Below are 21,246 nucleotides of genomic sequence, written 5' to 3'. Positions count from 1 at the left end.
AGTACAGAAAACAAGCTGACGGCCCACCTGGTGGAAAGTAGTAACCGTCGCCTATAGACATGAACAATACTATGTCCATAGTATTGTAACGGTATGTATTGTGATATATATGGTAATTCTCATGCATGGGGGGAAGGAATTTTTAGTAATGGATTCTAACAACCCCATTGCTTAACAGCATACGCTATCAGGTCGACCTTCACACGGTGACCTTCTGGAAGCCATCGTGGTTAATTCTTGTGGAATTTATCATGATTGGCTAACTGACCTGCTTTCATCCTCACCTATCATCATTTATCACTTGTGCCCCGCCATTGCATACTGATAACACAGGCGGGGTTAGCATTATCATCCATAAAAAATCCATATTCGTTGCCATTTTTGAAGAATATGGTGTTAAGCCTCCGAACCCTGTAATTTCACTGTCATACCCCACTCTTCAATCAACATACAAACACAGTTGCCTCACAGCAGAAACAAGAGTGGAACAGATGTACCCAAGCAGACGATACGATAGATATTGATAATTGTGACATCAGTATTAGCATCAGAAATAATTTTAAGATTTAATTATTTTTAAAAGCACATTAGTACTTGACTTTTGGTCTTTCAGAATATTTAAATAATTCCTTTTAGAATCTATAAAGTTTACTCTGTGTTAGTGCCATATTTGTCTCGGTGTGTAGATCCTGACAAAGAATAGGCCACCATTTCCTTTCCCGTGGGTGTCGTAAGATGCGACTAAGGGAGTTTGTGGTGGAGGGATTGGCAGCAGCGTCCCTCTTAAAACATTTCCTAACTGTGACCTTTGCCAGTAGTTGCCACGCTTGGTAGGCGAGTTGCCAACCACAGTTAGGCAATGGTGATGTTTTAAGAGGGACGCTGCTACCCATTCCTAGAACATTAAATTCCCTTTGTCGTCTCTTTCGACACTCACGGAAAATGGTGGCCTATTCTATACCGGGACCACACGGGACAATCGTAGTCTTACAAGAATCAGTTCAGTGTTACTACTTACTTTTAGCAATATAATAAAATTGTAACTAGGTGTCTGTTTATAAAAGATATTTAAGAAAAAAAAATAAAGGTTCTTAGCAATAGCAATAGAAGTCAAAACAATATTTTTTATGATTTTTATTTATCTGTTTGTCTAAGTGTTTAGTCCGACATCACACAAAAACTATTCTAGCAAATTGGATGAGATTCTCGCACTTGGGTTTTTGAAGGTCAAATTTCAAAATCAGAGGGCCTACCATGAATAAATATTTTCTGAAGTTTCACACAAATTTAATGCTAAAATTATATGATACATACCATTTAAAAATATTAACAATGTAAAATATTGTTCCTTTGCGCTTTTATGATAAACGAAATGTAAAGCTCCATTTACTGGGCCGATTTCTACTTACTTATTTTCTACTTAGAATGAAATTTGGAATTTCGTTTTAAAGTAGAACTCCTGTTGTACGTTTTAATCTATTTAAACATAATTTGATCCGCCATCTAGAAGTGAAAAAACTTAAAGTTCACGCGTTCAAAGTTGCGGTTAAAAAATAACTTAGAATAACATAAATGATTAATTTAGGGCTTAATAAATTCCATTGGACACTCTGTATAGAGTTAATAACGATGCTTACAAATTACGAAAGAATCACTCTTGTTTGAGAAAGTGTGAGTGAGGTCTCGTGTCGCAATATAAGCTTTTATTGCTTGTACTCGTGTCATGCGTGTGAATACGGGTTTTATCTTTACTTATTGTGAAATAACAAAAATTTTGAAAAATGTATAATTTAATTTGCATATATTAGAGGGAAGGATTATGCACCAGGACAGTAATAAGGCTTAGAAATGCCATATCTGCCACTATTTTAGTTTAATTAATTAATGAATATGAATAGCAAGGTGCAAATGCTTTGCATCTTATACCTTGGATAAGTAAGCCCGTTTGTAAAATTTTTATGTTTTTAATTTTTATTTTTATTAATTACATTCCAATATAACAATATCTAAATTAAAATTATACTAAATTTCAAAGCTATAGCATTAATATAGAGCTGAGATATAGCGCTTTGACAGACGAACGGATGGAGAAAGTTACCCATTAGAGATTCCCTTGCAATGTTTTAATATAAACTAAAAACAATAATCCTGAAATTACAATGGACAGTATAATACTATACTAGTAACGTTACTAAATAAGTTATTGAAATAAAAGATGAATTATAAAAATATAAGTTATATTATTAATATTATTAACACATATCCATTTCAATATAAATTTCACACTTATAATAAATGCCTATATAAATACTGACATAAGTGTTAATACATTTTTGACAATACTTCATTATAAAACAATAATATGATAGTGTTAATTCATACTATCACACTTCTAACACATTCAAAGGTATCCATTTACGCATAAACTCTAATCTTGAATATATGAACAATATTTTAAAATTTTCCTTTTTTAATTCTAAAAAACATACCCCTATATAATAATGACATAGGTTCGTACAATGTACATTCCAAAAGTTGTTTTATTATCGGCATATATGAAACAAAATTAGACCTCCATGGCGTAATGCAAGGTACTCAAAAAAATTATAATTCGCTGAGGTATCTAATTAAATAATAAAATAAAGAGGAATATTTTTTTATATTTGTAATAAATAAATTCAAAAAATAGATTTTTAATTATATTTAACTTATGAAAAGCTACATTGTCAGCGAGTAATATGAATTGTTTTTTATTTTGAAAAAAAAAACGTGCGAAATCGAGGTGGAATAATAAGTGAATCCTTTATGAACTGTATGTATATTTAATTGTAAAAGAAATAATTAATTAATTAATTACTATTTGGAATAGTTAGTTTTTTATATTGTATTTTGCAAATAAATTAATTTGACAAACCAAAATTCTATTGTTTAATTATTTAAATGGAATATGTGAGGATATCTATAAAGGAGGGAGGAGAGGTGTTATAGTACAGTACCCAATAGTGGCATGACAGCAATGCAGCATGGTGTTTTTTTATCATCCGTGGTGACAATAAAGTCCTACCTAGCTACAATAACATTTTTTGACTTGCTTATATTAAACCTATTACAGTTAAAACATACTTTATATAAGAACTAGACATTCATATTCTGCAGAAACTCTCTCTTCGCCGTCGAAAGCATAGTAACAATTGCCATGACTTGGGTGGATCTGTAACAACATGTCCATAAATTTAGTTTCCGATTTTGATCATAGAAAAATTAGGAAGAAGGAATTGTAAAAAAGGATGTTTATAGTTATTACCTATGTTTTTTTATTTTATTTTTTAAAAAGATTTCCATCAAGCAAACCGTTAGCTCGTTTACCATTCGAAGTTGCGTTGCGAACGAAAATAAAAAAAAACATCGTTCAGTCGAGAATTTCTTCCCTTCTAGTCTGTTAACAATTAAAACTGTTGTTGCTAACAGTCTGCTTTTATAGACAAGACTTTAATTAATAGAAAATAGATAAAAATAGGGAGCGTAAGAGTGATATAATTAATAACTTGTTATTGGGGGGGGGGGGGACCAGTCACATTGCTAGTAATATATCTTGTCAGGTCGACCTCCATTTGGTGCCCCCTGGAAACCATCGTACTGTATTCCTGGTGTATTCATCACGATAGGCTAACTGATCTGCATTTTCAATCTCACCTATCAGCCCTCACTGATACCGCCAACGTATACTGTTAGCGTAGGCGGAGTCATTATTTCTTTATTTTTAATGGGTGATAACCCATTAAAAAAGGAGGGAAAGGGATTGTTAGCAATGGAATTTGACAGCCCCATAGTTAGCAATATGCCTTATTAGGTCGACCTCCACGTGATTCCCCCTGGAAACCATCGTGAACAATTCTTATTGAAATCGTCACAATGGGCTAACTGACCTGCTTTATCCTCCCCTATCATCCTTCCCTGGTGTCACGCCGGTGTATTTATAGGATTACCATTCCATTATCACCATTAAAAAAATACCGTGTTACTTTTAAGATATGGTACAAAATGTAAATTATATTTATCATACTTTGCCGGGAGTGACGCCTCCCTCATGCGTGACCCTTCCAAAATAGAGCTTCTCTCCATCAGCTGTGACCCCAGCCTCCACAGCACCAGGCGGCACTTCTCCACCAGACGAAAACTGCCACGAGAACATCGATGGCACCAAAACCTGAAGCGAATTTTATATGCAACATCGGTCAACATTGCCCATATACATGAACAAAACCATCGACATCACGGAATGCGTTATGATGTTCATGGTATCCTTCATGCGTTGCCATTCCTGAGAACTACAGTATTAAGTCTCCGTATCCTATAATTTCACTATCATATTCCACCCTTCATGCCGTGTGGTCCCGGCATAGAATAGGCCACCACTTCCTTTCTCATGGGTGTCGTAGGTGATTAAGCAAAGGCGAGGGATGGGCAGCAGCATCCCTCTTAAAACATCTTCAAAGACTAACTGCGGTTGCTAATACGATTGCCAAGCGTGGCAACTACCGGCAAAACCCCTCAAGAAGATGCTTATGTTCAGCAGTGGACAGTTAAAGGCTGATATAATGATGATGACACTTCAAACCGATACACAGCCATGCAAGCGCAGCTGTCTCACAGCATAAGCACTAGTGTCATAAAGGCGACTCTTGTACAGTCCATCTCTGGTAAGCTATTCTCGTAGCGTTAATTAGGGTCAGATTGTTCATATAAAAAAAAACCTAAAAATACAATAAAAATCCCTTACGGGATAGACTTTTACAGTATAAAAACTATGTAAAGTATATAAATACAAATATAAAAATATGTGTCGCAAACAGTGCGTGGACGAAATGGCAGTTGGAAATTGTTGGCTAATATAGAAAGTTGGCAAAACCCTCCTTATGTAGGAGACCTATGTTAACAGTGGGCAGTTACTAGCTAAAATGATGGTGATAAAAAGCTGTAGAACTTCTGGTGATAATAATACGAGACAATCTTCAAGTGTTGGCAATCGCACGCATACTGGTGTCCAAATAATTTTAATCAAATAACCATTGATATGACTTCCGCAAAATAACACGTAGTTCAATAAAATATTTATAGAAATATTAACTATTAAATAAATACTTTGCATTTAATAAAATATATAAATAGATATTAAGCTAATAAAACGCTTATTCATTATAGCTTAATATAATATTAAAAAGCTTTTATTATCCAAAATCTGTAATTGAAACAACTTTTTAACTGTTTTTCTACAAAAAAAACCTCATTGAAAATTTAGACTGCTTTATAATTAATTATTTTTTATAATAAATGTAATATTTTTTTATACATCTCTTTGTAATAAGCCTTAAGACAATTTTATTTATTTATTTAACTGTGTATTGCGCCAGAAACATAAAAATATAGAATGACAATTGATTAATTCAAGTGAAATACAGTAAGATAAATACAGATTGAAATATAAAGTTTTATAATATAAATAGAAATATAAAAATATACATAAAGGTACAAAAGGCGGTTTTTCGCTAGGGCAGATAGAAATGGGTAAGTGGCGTAAGAGTGAATAAATAATTAATTTTTTTTAATAATTTAAAACGATCGAATTATGAATACCTCAAACTGGTCCTTTAGAATCTCTTCCCCATTGAATGCGATGTAGCAGGCATTCTTCGAGGGTATGACCTTAGCTGGGACGATTTCGCCTTCATGATGTGCTCTGCCTGCGTATATCTCAGCATCATCTGCGTCAGTTCCCACCCTAAGCGCTCCAGGAGGAATGCTGTTCTGCGACAGGCAAGCTGGTACCCACTTGTATGTACCTGGAAATAAATCATTTAGTACAATTATTTGGAGATATGAAACATGAAAGTGAATAAAGCATGAGGTGTATAAAGGGATAAATGATTCATACTGGAAGAATATGTGAACGGGAGATATATATTTATTTATATAAAAAAAACTAGCTTTTACCCACGACTTTGTATGTGTAACAGACGTAAGTTCATTGACCGGGAAAGTAGAGTAGGCCCTCCATCCCAAATAATATATGTATACCAAATCTTGTGACGATTGTTTAAATAGGTTGTTTAAATTGTTTAAAGTGCTGAATAAACAAATGAACTCACTTTTACATTTTATAATAATAAACAAAAAAAAATATTTATTTCCATTATTAGATGGAAATAATTGATAATAAATATATATTATTATATCGCATCTAACACAAACCAGTCGCATTTGATATTGTATTAATTTTGTTTGAGACAAAAGGTGACATTAAAGTGATATTTAAAAAAAAAGTAATAGATAATTAATGTAAGCAAACATGATTTTATAAAATATAGAGTTTTCAACTTTTTATGGAACTAATTCTAATAAAATAAAACTATTGAGATTGTCAAATCATAAGAACAATTACAAATCAAATCCAAGTGATTCAAAAGAACAAGTAGTGTAAACGACTACTTCAAATATTTCATTACATTCAATAAGTAATCGCCTTTTGATTTGTAGCCGAAGAAATAATTCTTAATATATATTTTTTTAAATGAAAGCCAGGAGAAGATTATTTGGATCAGGAAAGATAGGATGTAATTAAAGGCATTATAGAGAGGATTAGCCCAAAACCGGTGAACATATATTTAGAAGATTTTTAAAATCGGAGTTAACGCCTTTTTCATCAGGAAAAAATAATATTTTAAAGGAAAATATGTATAGGTTAGGGATAGAACTTGTGGCCCTAATTTTTTACGTATTATAGATTATGGAATGACATTTATAAAGTTTATGACATGATTGATATAAAACGGATTCTTTTATTTTTATCCGTAATCATTTTGATAAAATATTTTTGTTCTGATTAGATATAATTTCGTAACTAAATGGGGAATTTAATATAATTTGATAATATATTACATTCTAGACTTATTATAAAATTTAAACATTATATGAATATGAAGTCAAGTAAGTTACAGATTTGTTTTTATTTAAATTAAAATCGATGCAACGTGGATAAATATTAGATACATATATTTTTTATCAAGAGTACTCGATTTAATTTGTCGAGATATACTTAATAATCGATTAATGGTCATTTATTTACACTATTCATGTTATAGTAATACTGTATCTGTACGATTTAATAGGCGTTAACTCATTAAAACCGAATTGTTTTCGAACTTACTCCAAGGTAACTCGACAGTTTCACCAGGTAATTCAGGCACGATCTCTGATGGCTGTTCCACCACATTGACCGGCTCCCCCGGGGGGTAGAACAGGTTGGGATGGTAGGGATACCCGGGATGGGGGTACCCAGGTTGGGGGGCAAACCCAGGATGGGGATACATGTGGATGTTAATGGCCGGCGGGTAGCCGTACGGCGGCGGCGGCGGCATCCCATAACCGTAATATGGTCGTCCTGGACAGATTACAAATAAAGATGAAATCTATTTTTCTAAATAAATATCTATTTTCCTATGGGCTTAAAAAGAAGGTAGTCTTTTTTCTTTTTTTTTTTTGTCCATTAAAAAGGAGACAGTGCGTTCTTTTTTAGAAGTAAGTTTTTAAAAAACAAAGTTCGACTGTAGTTCTTTCATGTGTATGTCACGCCATATCTTCATTGTTTCAGGACTGATGTTAATGATTTTTTATTATATAGTAAACATTATTTGAATGTACTAAGGAGATTACCTATTTTCCATAAAATTACAGCCAATGCAAGAAGCTTGTTTATAGGTGACGTTTTTTCCACAGCCAAGGACGTCCAAAAATTCCTTAAAAAAACACATTTAGGCTTTAATCTACGGAGTTGTCAATTTTAGTTTTCTATTAATTTTGCCAGGCTTTTATTTGTTACTTAAATATAAAACATTATAATATTGAAGTATAAGATATATTTTTATTATATATATAACTGTAAGAAATACCTTTAATAAAAAGATAAATGTGATAAGACAGTGCTATCAGTATTGTTGGTGAGATAACCTGTTTTCAGTAACAGGAAAAATATTAACAATATTAAACAATTAAAACTCTATATGAATTATATTTTCAAGCTAACTTTCCGGCGATGGAAAACACTGTTAACAAATTAAATTTATCCTATAGGCAATGATGAGCTTACATCTGCCACGACGGATATAAATGTTATTATAGTTTTACTTAGTTAGTTAGTATTATTAAATAGTATTATTATATAGTAAACATTATTTGAATGTACTAAGAGAGATATTGAAAGATGAGTCCTATCGAAACATTTGCTGTATAAATTATATTCAGAAATAAAAAATCTACGGCCTAATACAATTATTAAAGACTTATTCTTAATTTCTATATCAATGTAAAATTACAGCATACTGAGGCATAACATTTTAGTCCTTAGGAATAGCAATGCAAGAAGCTATGTTTATAGGTGACGGTTACCATTTTCCATCAGGCAGACAGTTAGGACGTTTGCCAATCCAAATTCCTTAAAAAAACACATTTAGGTGGAGAGTCGGATGTTAGAAACATTCTTTGCTAGACATTCTAAATTACTTGTGTAATTTTAAATAAAATAATACCTATTTTTAGTATTGTAATGATAACGAAAACATTTGTTATTCCTATTCACGCACACACTGACTAATTCTTTAAATCTTTGTATGCTTTATGACAAATCATTCACATGGCCATAACAAATAGGGTTGTGTTCGTGGAAGCGTTTGTAGATACTGTATTTCGTCATAGTCGTAGAATACTGACGGATCTGACAAAGATTACATATAAAGATCCGTCAGTATTCTACGACTATGACGATTTGTCTAAATGTTATTAATTTAATATACGCCTCGATACATAATTTCTTCGATTCAATATATAAGGTATATTACAGTATATTCTATTATATTATATACTAAATTATCTGCATTCCCTGCTACAAGCTATAGTATTAAATATATACATTACGATAAAAAACGAATTTCATGTCTAAGTAGTAAGAAATTATATAAAAAATATAAAATTATAAAATACTTAAATTTCTTCATTTCTTGTAAAACGTCCTCATAACTATACTTTTCTCTAACACATCGTTGGTCGCGCTCACTCCGTCAGTTTTAGCATAACATTTTTTAAATGGCACTTTTTACCCAGGGTGAAAAATTTATATTTATTAAGGATATTTTTTTGTATGAAAAATTTTATGACATATGAGACACGAAATTCTTTCATTATCGTAACGTATATGCGTAATACTGTATCCCCTTTATTAAAGGGAATGCAGATAATTTGGTAACACTTTATATAAAGAGGTGAATGACCATTAATTCTAATGTCACATAAATGTTTAGAATATCTAAGAAGCTACCTAAGTATAGTCGCAAAACTAAATTTACATTACAATTGTAGATATGTCTCATAATAAATAGAATAGTGAAACGACAAATCGCATTGTTGTGCAGAATTTTGTATGAATATTTTTATACCTACCTACCAATAAGTAGAATGTGATTAGATACCAAAAAGGTACGGTATTCAATCACAGTTCTCAATTTTTAAGCCCCTTCTAAAAGGGGACTTTTTTAGCAGAGGGAGATTGTATAAAAGTCGATTGCTTTGGTACCTCTGTCCCATTCGTGTTTCTACCGTGAAGCAGTTGTGTTTGCATGGCTGTATTGCGGTTTGAAGGGTTGGATATGGCGTAAATTTACTGGGTACAGAGGAATAACACCTGAGTCCTCGGGAATGGCAACGCATGGGGGGTATCATGGGCGAAACAGTATACCCTGTTATGTCCATGGTACTGGCCATGTCTATAGACGACGGTTACCACTTTCCATCAGGTGGGCCGTCAGCTTGTTTGCCATTCTAAGTTGTATAAAAAAAAAGAAGATTCCCATTTGCATTTAGTAAACCTATTTTAGTGAAGCTGGAATGGTTTATAATTTATAATTCATTTCTAATATTTTAGTATTGGTGTCACTAATTTTGTTAAATAAAAACTGAAGTCTGTTTTTTCTTGTTTATGGTAAGAATAAGTGTGGCAGCTACTGGCAAAACTCCCCTTATGGGGAAGGCTTATGTTCAGCAGTGGACAGTTAACGGCTGAAATGATCATGGCATTTTTTTTTTTAATTTAATAATCAGAATACTTTGAACACATGTTGCAAGTCGTTTACCTGTATCGACATTATTTTTACATATTTGTTTCGAATATGGATTTTAATATTTATACAACAGCTGTTCAAATAATTTGTAGGCGAAATAAATGCTATAGGTTTTGTTGTAACTAATAACGATAAAATTATGTTGGAGCGAATAACCTGCAGCATAAGTCTTACTTAAAACGAATATTTTACAAGTATATATATATATAGGTATTTATGCAGTTGTCGGTCAACAGCTAAGACACGAGTGTACTTATTAGTACACTTATTATGAGTTACTTGTAAATGAGTCTTAAAATAATGAACAAAAATGTAATAAGAAAATAGTGCGGGGAAAAAGGATTGTTAGTAATTGGGCTTAGCGGCCCCATTGCTAGCAATGTGCTCTGTCAGGTCAACCTCCACGCGGTTCCTTCTGAAATCTACCGTGATAGATTTATTGTCGAATTCGTCACGATGGGATAACTGACCAGTTTCATCCTCGCCTATCATCCCTCATTGGTGCTCCGTGTATACCGTTAGTGCAATCGGGATTAGCATTCCATTATCATCCATTAAAACAATAAGAAAATATTATTGTATAAATATTATTTATTTATCCAGTTGACTTGCAGCTGCTGCGTGAAGCTGAAGACCGTGCACAATGGAATAACATCATAAGAGTGGCAACGGACACCTTTCAAGGACACGACCTTCAGTAATGAAGAGGACGAAGAGAGAGATCTAGTTGACTGGAAACAAGCTATAAATTTTAAACGAGCTAACACTTACTTATTTTAGAATATAAATAAGCATAGAATCAGTTGATGTTTATGACCATGCATGACTTTATATTCATGGATGACACAGTTCAACGTCCGTGGTGCTCTTTATGTCAGTTTACTTTTAAAGGTATTTATTAGAATGTTATAATAATCTCTGTTTAGTTTGGTTTTAGATGACGCTGTGCTTATTCAGCTTATTCAGCGGTTTCTCCAAGTAATTTATTCACTTATCTCTAACAGAAACAAAACTACTATAACAGAAACATTTAGTAGACAATAGAGATCACTGTATGTTTCTATTTTCTGAGTTTATCCTTACATCGAAATAGTTTAGATATGTAGATATTTTAGGTGTATACCTAATTATAATTTGAGACTATTAATATGTAATCTTGCCGTGTAGGTCCCGGCAGAGAATAGGCCATCCCTTCCTTTTCCGTGGGTGTCGTAAGAGGCGACTAATTGAGCTTATGGTGCAGGGATGGGCAGCAGCGTCCCTCTTAAAATAACACCAAAAGTCAAACTGCGGTTGTCATCCCGCCTGCCGAGGGTGGGAACTACTAGCAAAACCCCCTTATGGGGGAGGCTATGTTCAGCAGTGGACAGTTAATGGCTGAGATAATATACAACAATATGTAACTGGTGGTTTATAACAATTAATAACTTTTATGTATATGCCTAATACTACATAATAGGAGGGGAAAGAGATTGTTAATAATAGAGACTGACACCCACCCATAAAAAAATATGCTACGTAATAATATTTATTTTTAAATTATATATGTAAAGATGACAATAGAATACATATTAATATGTCATAATGTAAATAATTATCTGTTAATTATCGTTTAAAATTAGAAGATTAAATTTACCTGCAATTTTCGATATTATGATTTAGTTTTACATGATTAGACTTTAGATTTTTAGTAGAAAGTCATGGACGTAATCTCGTGACGTGTTCCGATCTAGAATGTTACTGTGTGCGTTGTTATCAGTGTTATCTGTTATCAAACTCACCTCTCATGTTGACCGCGTCTGTAACACTCGGGTCTCAGAAACACACTGAAGATATGACGCATCGTCACACACCTTAAGTACTATCATTTATCAATATGGACATTAGAGCATGTACATGCTGATATTTGAACGTGAAATAAGTTTTAATAATTATTTTATCGTTGTCCATTAAATGGGCGTTTTCAGTAAATTTTCTCTGTAAAATACTCTGATGTTTTTATATGAAATAATAGAACTGTCAAAGATTTTATCGTGGGAATTAAAGCGGAGTAAGTTGTAATTAAAGCGGAGAGGGGAAGGATTTTTTAGTATTAGAATCTAACTCTTCAATATTTTTATTGTTCACTAGGTTTTTGTCCAATATTACTTACGTATGGATTTCAATAATGGATGCCATTTTTAAATGGCGTATCAAGATAAAATATACACCATTTTTTAAGTTAAACTTTCGAGAGCACAAATGTGAAAACCGGGGGGGGGGGGATTGTTAGCAATGGAGTTTGACAGCCCCATTGCTAGCAATATGCCATATCAGGTCCATATATCTCCGCGTGGTTCCCCCTGGAAGCCATCGTGAACAATTCTCGTTGAATTCGTCAGGATGGGCTAACTGACCTGTTTCATCCTCGTCTATCATCTTTCACTTGTGCCCTATCAGCGTACATTTCACCATCATCATATCAGCCTTTAACTGACTACTGCTGGATATAAGCTTCCTCCTTGAGGTTTTGCTATATTGATTGGCAACTGCAGTTAGGCTTTGGGGATGTTTTAAAATGACGCTTCTGCCCATTCTTCGCCCTCCTTAGTGGCCTTTTACGACATCTACAGTTAGGCTTTGGGGATGTTTTAAAATGACGCTTCTGCCCATGTATGGTGTTGGTGCAAGATTCAGTTTATTGTTTTAATAATCAATCTACATGATAAGTAAGAGGTGAACTAGTTTAATTCACTGAATATTCAAATTAACGCAGCGGTAGTAAAACAAAAAAGATCGACATCTACGTTCAGAAACTTAATACAGGAACACGGAAGAGGTGGCCTATGGTAGTAACCTATGCTAGGACCACACGGCTATATTTACAATAGGCCTATACCTAATAGTTATGAAGCAATACATAAATAAATAAGCTGCATAAGTACATCAAAGAGGACTGTACTGTATCTGAGATACGATAATGTTGCTAGACAAATTGAAAATTAGCACTGTATAAATTGTTCAATGCTAAAACATCTTATTATAACTACTAGTTTACATACAAATGCTTTTGAAAACAATACATGCAAAATATATTAATATAAAATTTATAAACGATATGAACATATTTATTAAAGAAAGTTGTTTATAAGTAGCTGCAATCTTTAATATGACAGTTTGTTTGTCTTCTCTTGGTGCTTTAACGGTCACAAACCACCGTGTCTTCCACCGTGCGTTTTTCAAGGCACTTTCTTCCACGCACAACCATTCTTTGGAATCAACTTCCAGCAGCAGTATTTCCGAACCGATACGACAACATAACCTTCAAGAAAAGAGTATATTCCTTTTTAAAAGGCCGGCAGCACACCTGCAATGCCGCTGGTGTTGTGGGTGATCATGGGCGGCGGTAGTCACTTACCATCAGGTGAGCCGCATGCTCGTTTGCCCCCTGTGTTGTAAAAAAAAAAAAAAAAATAAAGATACTTTAATATCTATTTGCATTACACACAGTAGAAAGGTTCTTGCGTGGAGATCCCGTACAGACGCAGTGTAGGACGAACTCCCTAGTTGCAGTTACGACTTCAAATGCATTGCAGGGAGTCAGTGGACGCAGGTGGCTCAGGACCGTTCTTTATGGCAGTCTATGGGGGAGGCCTATATCCAGCAGTTGACAAATAATGGTTGAGATGATGATGATGATGATGATGATGATGATATTTCGTATGGAGAAGGACACCGACGACTTTTTATTTGAATTACGTCAAAAAAGTCACGATCATAGATAGTATTCCATTTTCGCAGTCTCTAGAGCAGATACGTCTGCTGCAGAACTATATAGGCCAAAGTAATAATTGGTTTAATTCAATTAAAAATAAATATTTATTAAGAAAAGCAATGTGGTAATCATTAGTTAATGATATGTAAACAGTTTTTGTTTCGTATATCACAATGGATGGAGAAATAGGCTTAGGAAATAGAAAGAGAGAAAGATTTTTATTCAAGTAAATTTAATTTTTTTTTATACAACTTAGAATGGCAAACGAGCTGACGGCCCACCTGATGGAAAGTGGTAACCGTCGCCTATAGACATGAGCAGTACCATGGACATAACAGAGTATACTGTATCGCCCATGAATATCCATTTTTTAATTATTTTATTATCCATTGGGAACGCAAATTTCAGTCAAGAACGGGGAAGAAACTCAGTTGTAGTCTTTTTTTTTAAATATAAATAATAAATTTTTGTAAATACAGACTACTAAGTAATATCAGATCATATTATAAGTAAATAAGTACAAGTTTAAGTTAAATGCTCATAAGCTATACAGAAAAAAAAATTATTAATTAATTATAAATTATTAATTTATTATACAAGTAAAGTAACATGACGCGTCAGCCTTATTTATATTCTTGTAGAATTCGTCACGATAAACTAACGGATCTGCATTCATCCTTATCTATCATTTCTCACTGGTGTTCCGCCAGCGTATACCGATAGCGTAGGTGAGGTTACCATTTCATTATCACCCATAGAAACATTCTTATAGAAAGTGTTTTAAGTCACACTCTCTTATTTAGTGTTAATATTTGTATATAGTGACTCAAACTAGGTATTACTTGAATATTATTACAATTTAGTGCCATTTGTCGTTTACATTATAATGATTTTATAAATTGGCCTAATAATTTCTATGGGACTGTTAATAATGGGGTATAAAAATCCCATTGGTACCAATATTCGAGTTTCTACCGTGAAGCATTTATGTTCGCATGGTTGTGTTTCGGTTTGAAGGATGGCAGTGAATTTACAGGGTACAGATGAATAACATCCGAGTCCTCCCTCAGGAATGGCAATGTATGGGGAGTATCATGGGCGAAACAGTATACTCTGTTGTGCCCATGGTACTGCTCATGTCTATAGGTGACGGTTACCACTTTCCATAAGGTGGGCAGTCAAGTTGTTTACCATTTTAAGTTGCATAAATAATATATACCATATCAGCTAGACCTACAGTTCCCCTTAGAGACCATCGTGATTAATTAAGTGATTAATTGCTGAATTCGTCACTATGGGCCACCTGATCTGCTTTCATTTTCACCTATCATTTCTTATTATTTGCCCAGCCACTATATTTTATTTTAAAGGTTTCAGTTAATAATTTAATATTATCTAATGATTTCGTGCATTTTAGAAAAGGTTGTTTGAGGTACATCGACGGAGACAGGTATATTTTTAGCATGTTTTCCTGTAATTAATCACTTTATGCGAAATCCATTACGAGCATATTAGATACATATATAAATTATTATATGATAAATAATTATTTACCTATAAATACTTATTGTATGATATAATAATATTATAGATAATTTTGATATACGATGAATAACATTAATTTATCAGAACGATAAAAAAGTTGATAATTTATTTTCGTCATTTATTTATTAGTAAATACTATGTTACTCCACATAGTTTAAAACGTGTACTTTGCATTCATCTATTTTTTTTTTGTAAAACAAATAAAATTTTTCCTTAATTCTGAACCTATTTCGATGATTCTTTTTACTTCCGTGATTCTCGCGCTCATATTTTCCTCGTATTAATTTTATTATATTAACAATCACTTTTTTTTTTACAAAACAAATTCTTAATCTTTATCTAATCAATGAGCTGACAGCTGATATAAAATAGAAACTGTTAGTTATAGACGTGAATAATAATATAAATGAACATACTGTGACACCCATAGAACGTCTCGTGCTTTTTCTGAGAATTAGAGTTAATGAATTTATATTGTTAACAATAGACGTGGCAAATCGCATTACTAACAACCCCTCCCCCTCTTCGGTTTAGTTTCATTGGTATAATCCTCTCTTCAATTTAAATACAGCCATACAGCGCAACTGCTTGGTACGAGTAACAAACACGTGAGTGGGTGGGGAAGGGATTGTTAGTATTGGGGTCTAAATACCCCGTTACTAGCAATACACCTTATTAGCGCGACCTCCACGCGGTTCCCCCTGGAAACTATCGTAGTTAATTTTAGTGGAATTCGTCACGATGGGTTAACGGACCTGCTTTCATCATCACCTAACACCCCTCATTGGGGGGAAAAGGGATTGTTAGTAATGGAGACTAAGAATCCCATTGCTAGCAATATATCCAACCAGGTCGACCTCCTCGCGGTTCCCCCTGGAAACTATCATGATTAATTCCTGATGAATTCATCATGATGGGCTAACTGGCCTGTTTTCATCCTCATCGATCACCCTTTACTGGTGCCCCGTCAGCGTAACCCATTAGCGCAGGCGGGGTTACCATTTCATTATCACCCATTAAAAAAACTACGTGAGTGGAACAGAAGTGGGATAGAAATAAGATTAGAAAAATATTATATATTAATAATAATATATAGATATAATATTATTTATAACAAGTAGGTACACGGATATTAAGTGGACTTAATATCCAAGGCTGATAATCAATTATTTAAAGGGAAATGTCTGAGTAATGTGTAAAATTAATTTTAGGATCTATGTTATAAGTAAGTCTGGAATAAATAAGAAAAAACGATCCTCAATTTTATTTTGTATTAAAAAAAATTATACAGGTAATTTATTTTACAATTTGTACAAAACAACTTATATGTAATATAAGTATAAAACCATAACATAATTTTTAGAATTTTTCAAATTAAAATATCTAATTGAACATTCTTATTACTGGTAATTTAGTTACACATTTTTAAATTCGATGTACTACGGTTTTCTTTTTAAGATTTGTGGCACAGGACTTTATAAAGTTACACTACTTTAGCCGTCTATAAAAAAAAACGTATATTTAGTAATTAAAATAATACGAAATAATTGATAGTTTGAAATTCTATTTTTAAATATCCAGTTAGGTATTTAAAAAAAGAATTTTTAATATTAGATATAATTTTTTGATAACTCAAATTATATTAACAAATTTGTTAGATTTCTAATAATATCTAACAAATACATACATAATAACATATAAATAAGTAAAATAAATAAATAAATAAAATAAAGTTCAGTCAGTTTAAACTAATTTAATACGAGACATTCATACTCCGCGCTGCATCTCTCTTCTCCATCGTAACTGTAGTAACACGTGCCGTGGGATGGATGTATCTGAGAATACAATAAAGATTTTCGTATTTACTGATATTACTCATAACTTAGGTTACATGTATATTTCTATAACTAATAACGCAACTTTTAAAATATTTGTAGTCTAGTATTTCTTTTTATTAATATTATTTTAAGGGATTTTACCTTCTTCAGGTATTTAATTCGTTAAAATTGTTACTTCATTTTTTTTATACAACTTAGAATGGCAAACAAGCTGACGGTCCACTTGATGGAAAGTGGGAACCGTCGCCTATAGACATGAGCAGTACCATGGATATAACAGAGTATACTGTTTCGCCCATGATGCCCCATGCGTTGCCATTCCTGAGGACTCAGGTGTTATTCCTCTGTACCCTGTAAATTCACGCCATATCCCACCCTTCAAACTGAAACACAGCCATGTAAACACAATTGCTTTACGGTTGAAACACGAATGAGACAGAGGTATCCAAGCAATCGACTTTTGTACAAAGTCTCCCTCTGTCAAAGTAATTTCTTCGTACTATATAATTATGTTAAAGTAAATGCTGTGAATACCTATAATAGGCATGTGCATTAATATTGTATTGTATTTAATGTTTGTTATATGTGTGTTGCATTATGCTGTTGGTGTTCCTTTAAATAAATAAATAAATAAGATTTATTAGTACTAAGAAGGATAACGGTCGCTATAATACCGCTAGCAGATCCATATATCGTCAAATTAGTTATAGAATGCAATATTTCACTTTTATCTACTTTCAAGATCATTATATTTGATTTTGTTATAATTTATGTATTATTAATTACGATAATCAAATGAAAAATAAGGGTGAGGGGGGGGGAAGGGATTGTTAGTAATGCGGGTTATCAGTCCCACTGCTAGCAATAGTCAGGTCGACCTCCACGCGATTCCCCCTGGAAACCGTCGTGCTGAATTCCAGGTGTATTCATCACGATGGGCTGACTCACTTGCTTTTTTCATTTTTCACCTATCATCACCACTCCATTATCATCCATTTAAAAAAAAAAGTAAATCGAGATTACAAATATTTATTTATTTACTTTTCCACAACGCGAAGGAATATTTTTAGGTTGTAGGTACGTTTATTTCGATATCTTTTTTTTATGGATCTTATTACCTGCAAGAATGAACGTAGTAATTACTTCCTCAGTAACCCAAACCTATTTTTTTTTATGGGTGAAAATGGTATGGTGATCCCGCCTCCGCTAATGGGATACGCTGGCGGAACACCAGTGAAGGGTGATAGATGAGAATGAAAATAGTTTATTAGCGTATCATTTTTTTTTAATTCATCGGGAATTAACCATGCATGCAAGAACGAACGTAGTGATTACTTCCTCAGTAGCCCAAACCTATTTAGCTGCTGTACAATTTTTTTATTTTGTAATTAAGGGACATTATGTAGAAAGTATTATGTATATGTACCTTGCCAGGAATATAAGCAGCGTTGTGGCAGACCCTGCCGAAATATAGTACCTCCCCATCAGCAGCGGAGCCAGCCTTTACTGCATTGGGAGGCACTGCGCCGTCGTATGCTTCTTGCCAGCACAGCTCCATGGGCACAAGGACCTACATTCAAATACCATAATGACGGCTATCAAAAAAAAAACAACATTGGAGGATTTTATACAAAGTTCGTCTTTTTAATTCTGAGACTAAGGACAGGTTCTAGTAGATATATAGATAGATATATAATTTATTTGCATTACTTACAGCACACAGATGACAACAGACACAGATATGCATAAAAAGTGAGATAAGAGAAATGTATAAAAATAAACTACATAAAAGCCAAACACAATTTTTCTTTTTGTGCGTATACCATAACAGCACAAAATGGTCACAACTCAGTTTATTGCTTCGCCCTTAAAAGAGCAAAACACTGATATTCTGTTTTAGCCAAAGGAAATAAGGTAACAATAAAATAATACTACCAGATTATCTGTACAGTAAATAGCGATAAGACAGTTCATCTGGTAGGCAAACGGAATAGAAAAGTAACTTGCTGGATTATCTAACTTTTGCCTGTCAATTAAGATTTTTTTTTAATTTGTACTAGTTTATTAGTTAGTAGTAGTTTATTAACAAGAACACCATATGTTGGACTACTTAATACAGTTTAATTGGTGAGTTACACAATATGTTTAGTCTTTTAAACCTCTCGATCTTTAATATTCTGTAGATTCTAACTTACCTCAAATTGGTCTTTGGCCAATTCTTCACCATCATACGCGATGTAGCAGGCACCCTTTGAGGGTATAAACTTAGCTGGTACTATGTCGCCCTCGTGTTCTGCTCGTGCTGCATAAATCTCCTCTTTATCAGAATCGTAACCCACCAGTAGAGCGCCTGGGGGTATGCAATTCTGACTCAGGCATGCTTTCACCCAGCGCAATGCATCAGGAGCTTGAATAATAAAGAACAATATAATAATATAGAAGTAACAAAATTTTTCATCGTGCCTCCTACCAAATTGTTTATAATTACTCCTCTCCATCCAAAGGTTGCCTGGAAGAGATCGCTCTTAGCGATAAGGTCGCCCATTGTTTTCTCATTGTGATTATTTCTTGTAATTATTTATATTTATAATAAGTTTACTATTGTAATCTTTTGGAGGAAACAATAAAGAGTATCTATCTATCTATCTAACAATGTCATAGAATATTTGTACTATTTGGAATCAGACTTGATCAAAGAAATATTTCGTGGGTTCAGTTTGAAAAGTTAACCGCAGCCTACAGATATTTACAATCAAAATAATGCTACTTTTGGTACAATCCAATGAAGTGATAACATCCTTAGTCCCATCTAACGGTTTTCTACCACATAGTTTACAACCTTACATATACTTAATTTATACATTAAAAAAAAATCTCAGTTGTATACACAGTTATAATAATAATACAGATAAAAAGGTTGTCGCAAAAAACATAGCGACAGAAAAGAAAGATAAAAAAAACGGTTTTCTACCAGGTTCATTTACAGAATACCAATTAGGAATACGTCAGGATGATGTTAGGTCAGTTGATTAATTGTGAAGAATTCAGCAACAATCAAACATAATGGTTTCCAGGATTCAGAGTGTATATTACTGCGATGGGGTTGTTTGGGGAGAGGGAGACTTTGTACAAAAATCGTTTGCTTTGGTACCTCTGTCACATTCGTGTTTCAACCGCAAAGCAGTTGTGTTTGTATGGCTGTGTTTCGGTTTGAAGGATGGAATATGGCGTGAATTTACAGGGTACAGAGAAATAACATCTGAGTCCTTAGGAATGGCAACTCATGGGCGGTATCATGGGCGAAACAGTATATTCTGTTATGTCCATGGTACTGTTCATGTCTATAGGCGACGGTTACCACTTTCCATCAGATGAACCGTCCGCTTGTTTGCCATTCTAAGTTGTATAAAAAAAAAAATAAAAAAAATATGAAAGATGAAGAAAAAGTCCAAATAAAACCCTGCACCACTATACACTCAAAATATCTATAAGAACAATTATGAAATCACAAGTTGTATATACCATACTATATATACATAATAGACTATTAGCATCTCGTCGCTGATTTCAGTTCTTATTTCACAGATTAGGTATATTTAGAAATAATTACATCCAAGGTCAGACATATCGCTGCAATATACTATATAGAATATTCGTTTGCCTTATAGTACTAATATAATTGTTCGGAATAAATTAATCTTTCATTGAAATTTACTGACAACGTGATTTATTTCGCTATTTTCCAAAATAGATAACAGTATATAAAAAAATCATCATAATTTTTGTACTTACCGGCCATTGTGATTGGCGGTGTTGCTAAACACTGACTGATGCGTTCGCGCGACGTGGCGCTCCACCTGCTTCGAACTCTGAAACACTTGTCTTATCTGATAATAGATTATATATATAGGTGTAGTTATATTTTACTATACTGTCAAATATA

At 33.3% G+C, this 21,246-nt stretch overlaps 1 protein-coding gene across 1 annotated transcript; it reads right to left on the bottom strand.

Moving 5' to 3' along the window:
* Positions 1–2,373: 2,373 nt before the first annotated feature.
* LOC113509492 (uncharacterized) lies at positions 2,374–21,228 on the bottom strand. Its single transcript, XM_052898487.1, has 10 exons — positions 21,096–21,228; positions 19,499–19,710; positions 18,730–18,873; positions 17,226–17,300; positions 15,882–15,912; positions 11,948–11,980; positions 7,205–7,438; positions 5,635–5,840; positions 4,064–4,207; positions 2,374–3,211 (listed from the first exon to the last, which is right to left on the bottom strand). Exons 1-10 carry the CDS (start codon positions 21,100–21,102, stop codon positions 3,125–3,127), a joined length of 1,173 nt encoding a protein of 390 aa, XP_052754447.1. The 5' UTR covers positions 21,103–21,228; the 3' UTR covers positions 2,374–3,124.
* Positions 21,229–21,246: the final 18 nt, after the last annotated feature.

The sequence above is a fragment of the Galleria mellonella genome, unplaced genomic scaffold (genome assembly GCF_026898425.1).
Source record: "Galleria mellonella isolate WM207_F2 unplaced genomic scaffold, CSIRO_AGI_GalMel_v1 utg44, whole genome shotgun sequence".
In the NCBI taxonomy this organism is placed as follows: domain Eukaryota; kingdom Metazoa; phylum Arthropoda; class Insecta; order Lepidoptera; family Pyralidae; genus Galleria; species Galleria mellonella.
Note: the sequence above shows the minus strand (reverse complement) of the source record. Positions and strands in the feature narration are given on the sequence as shown.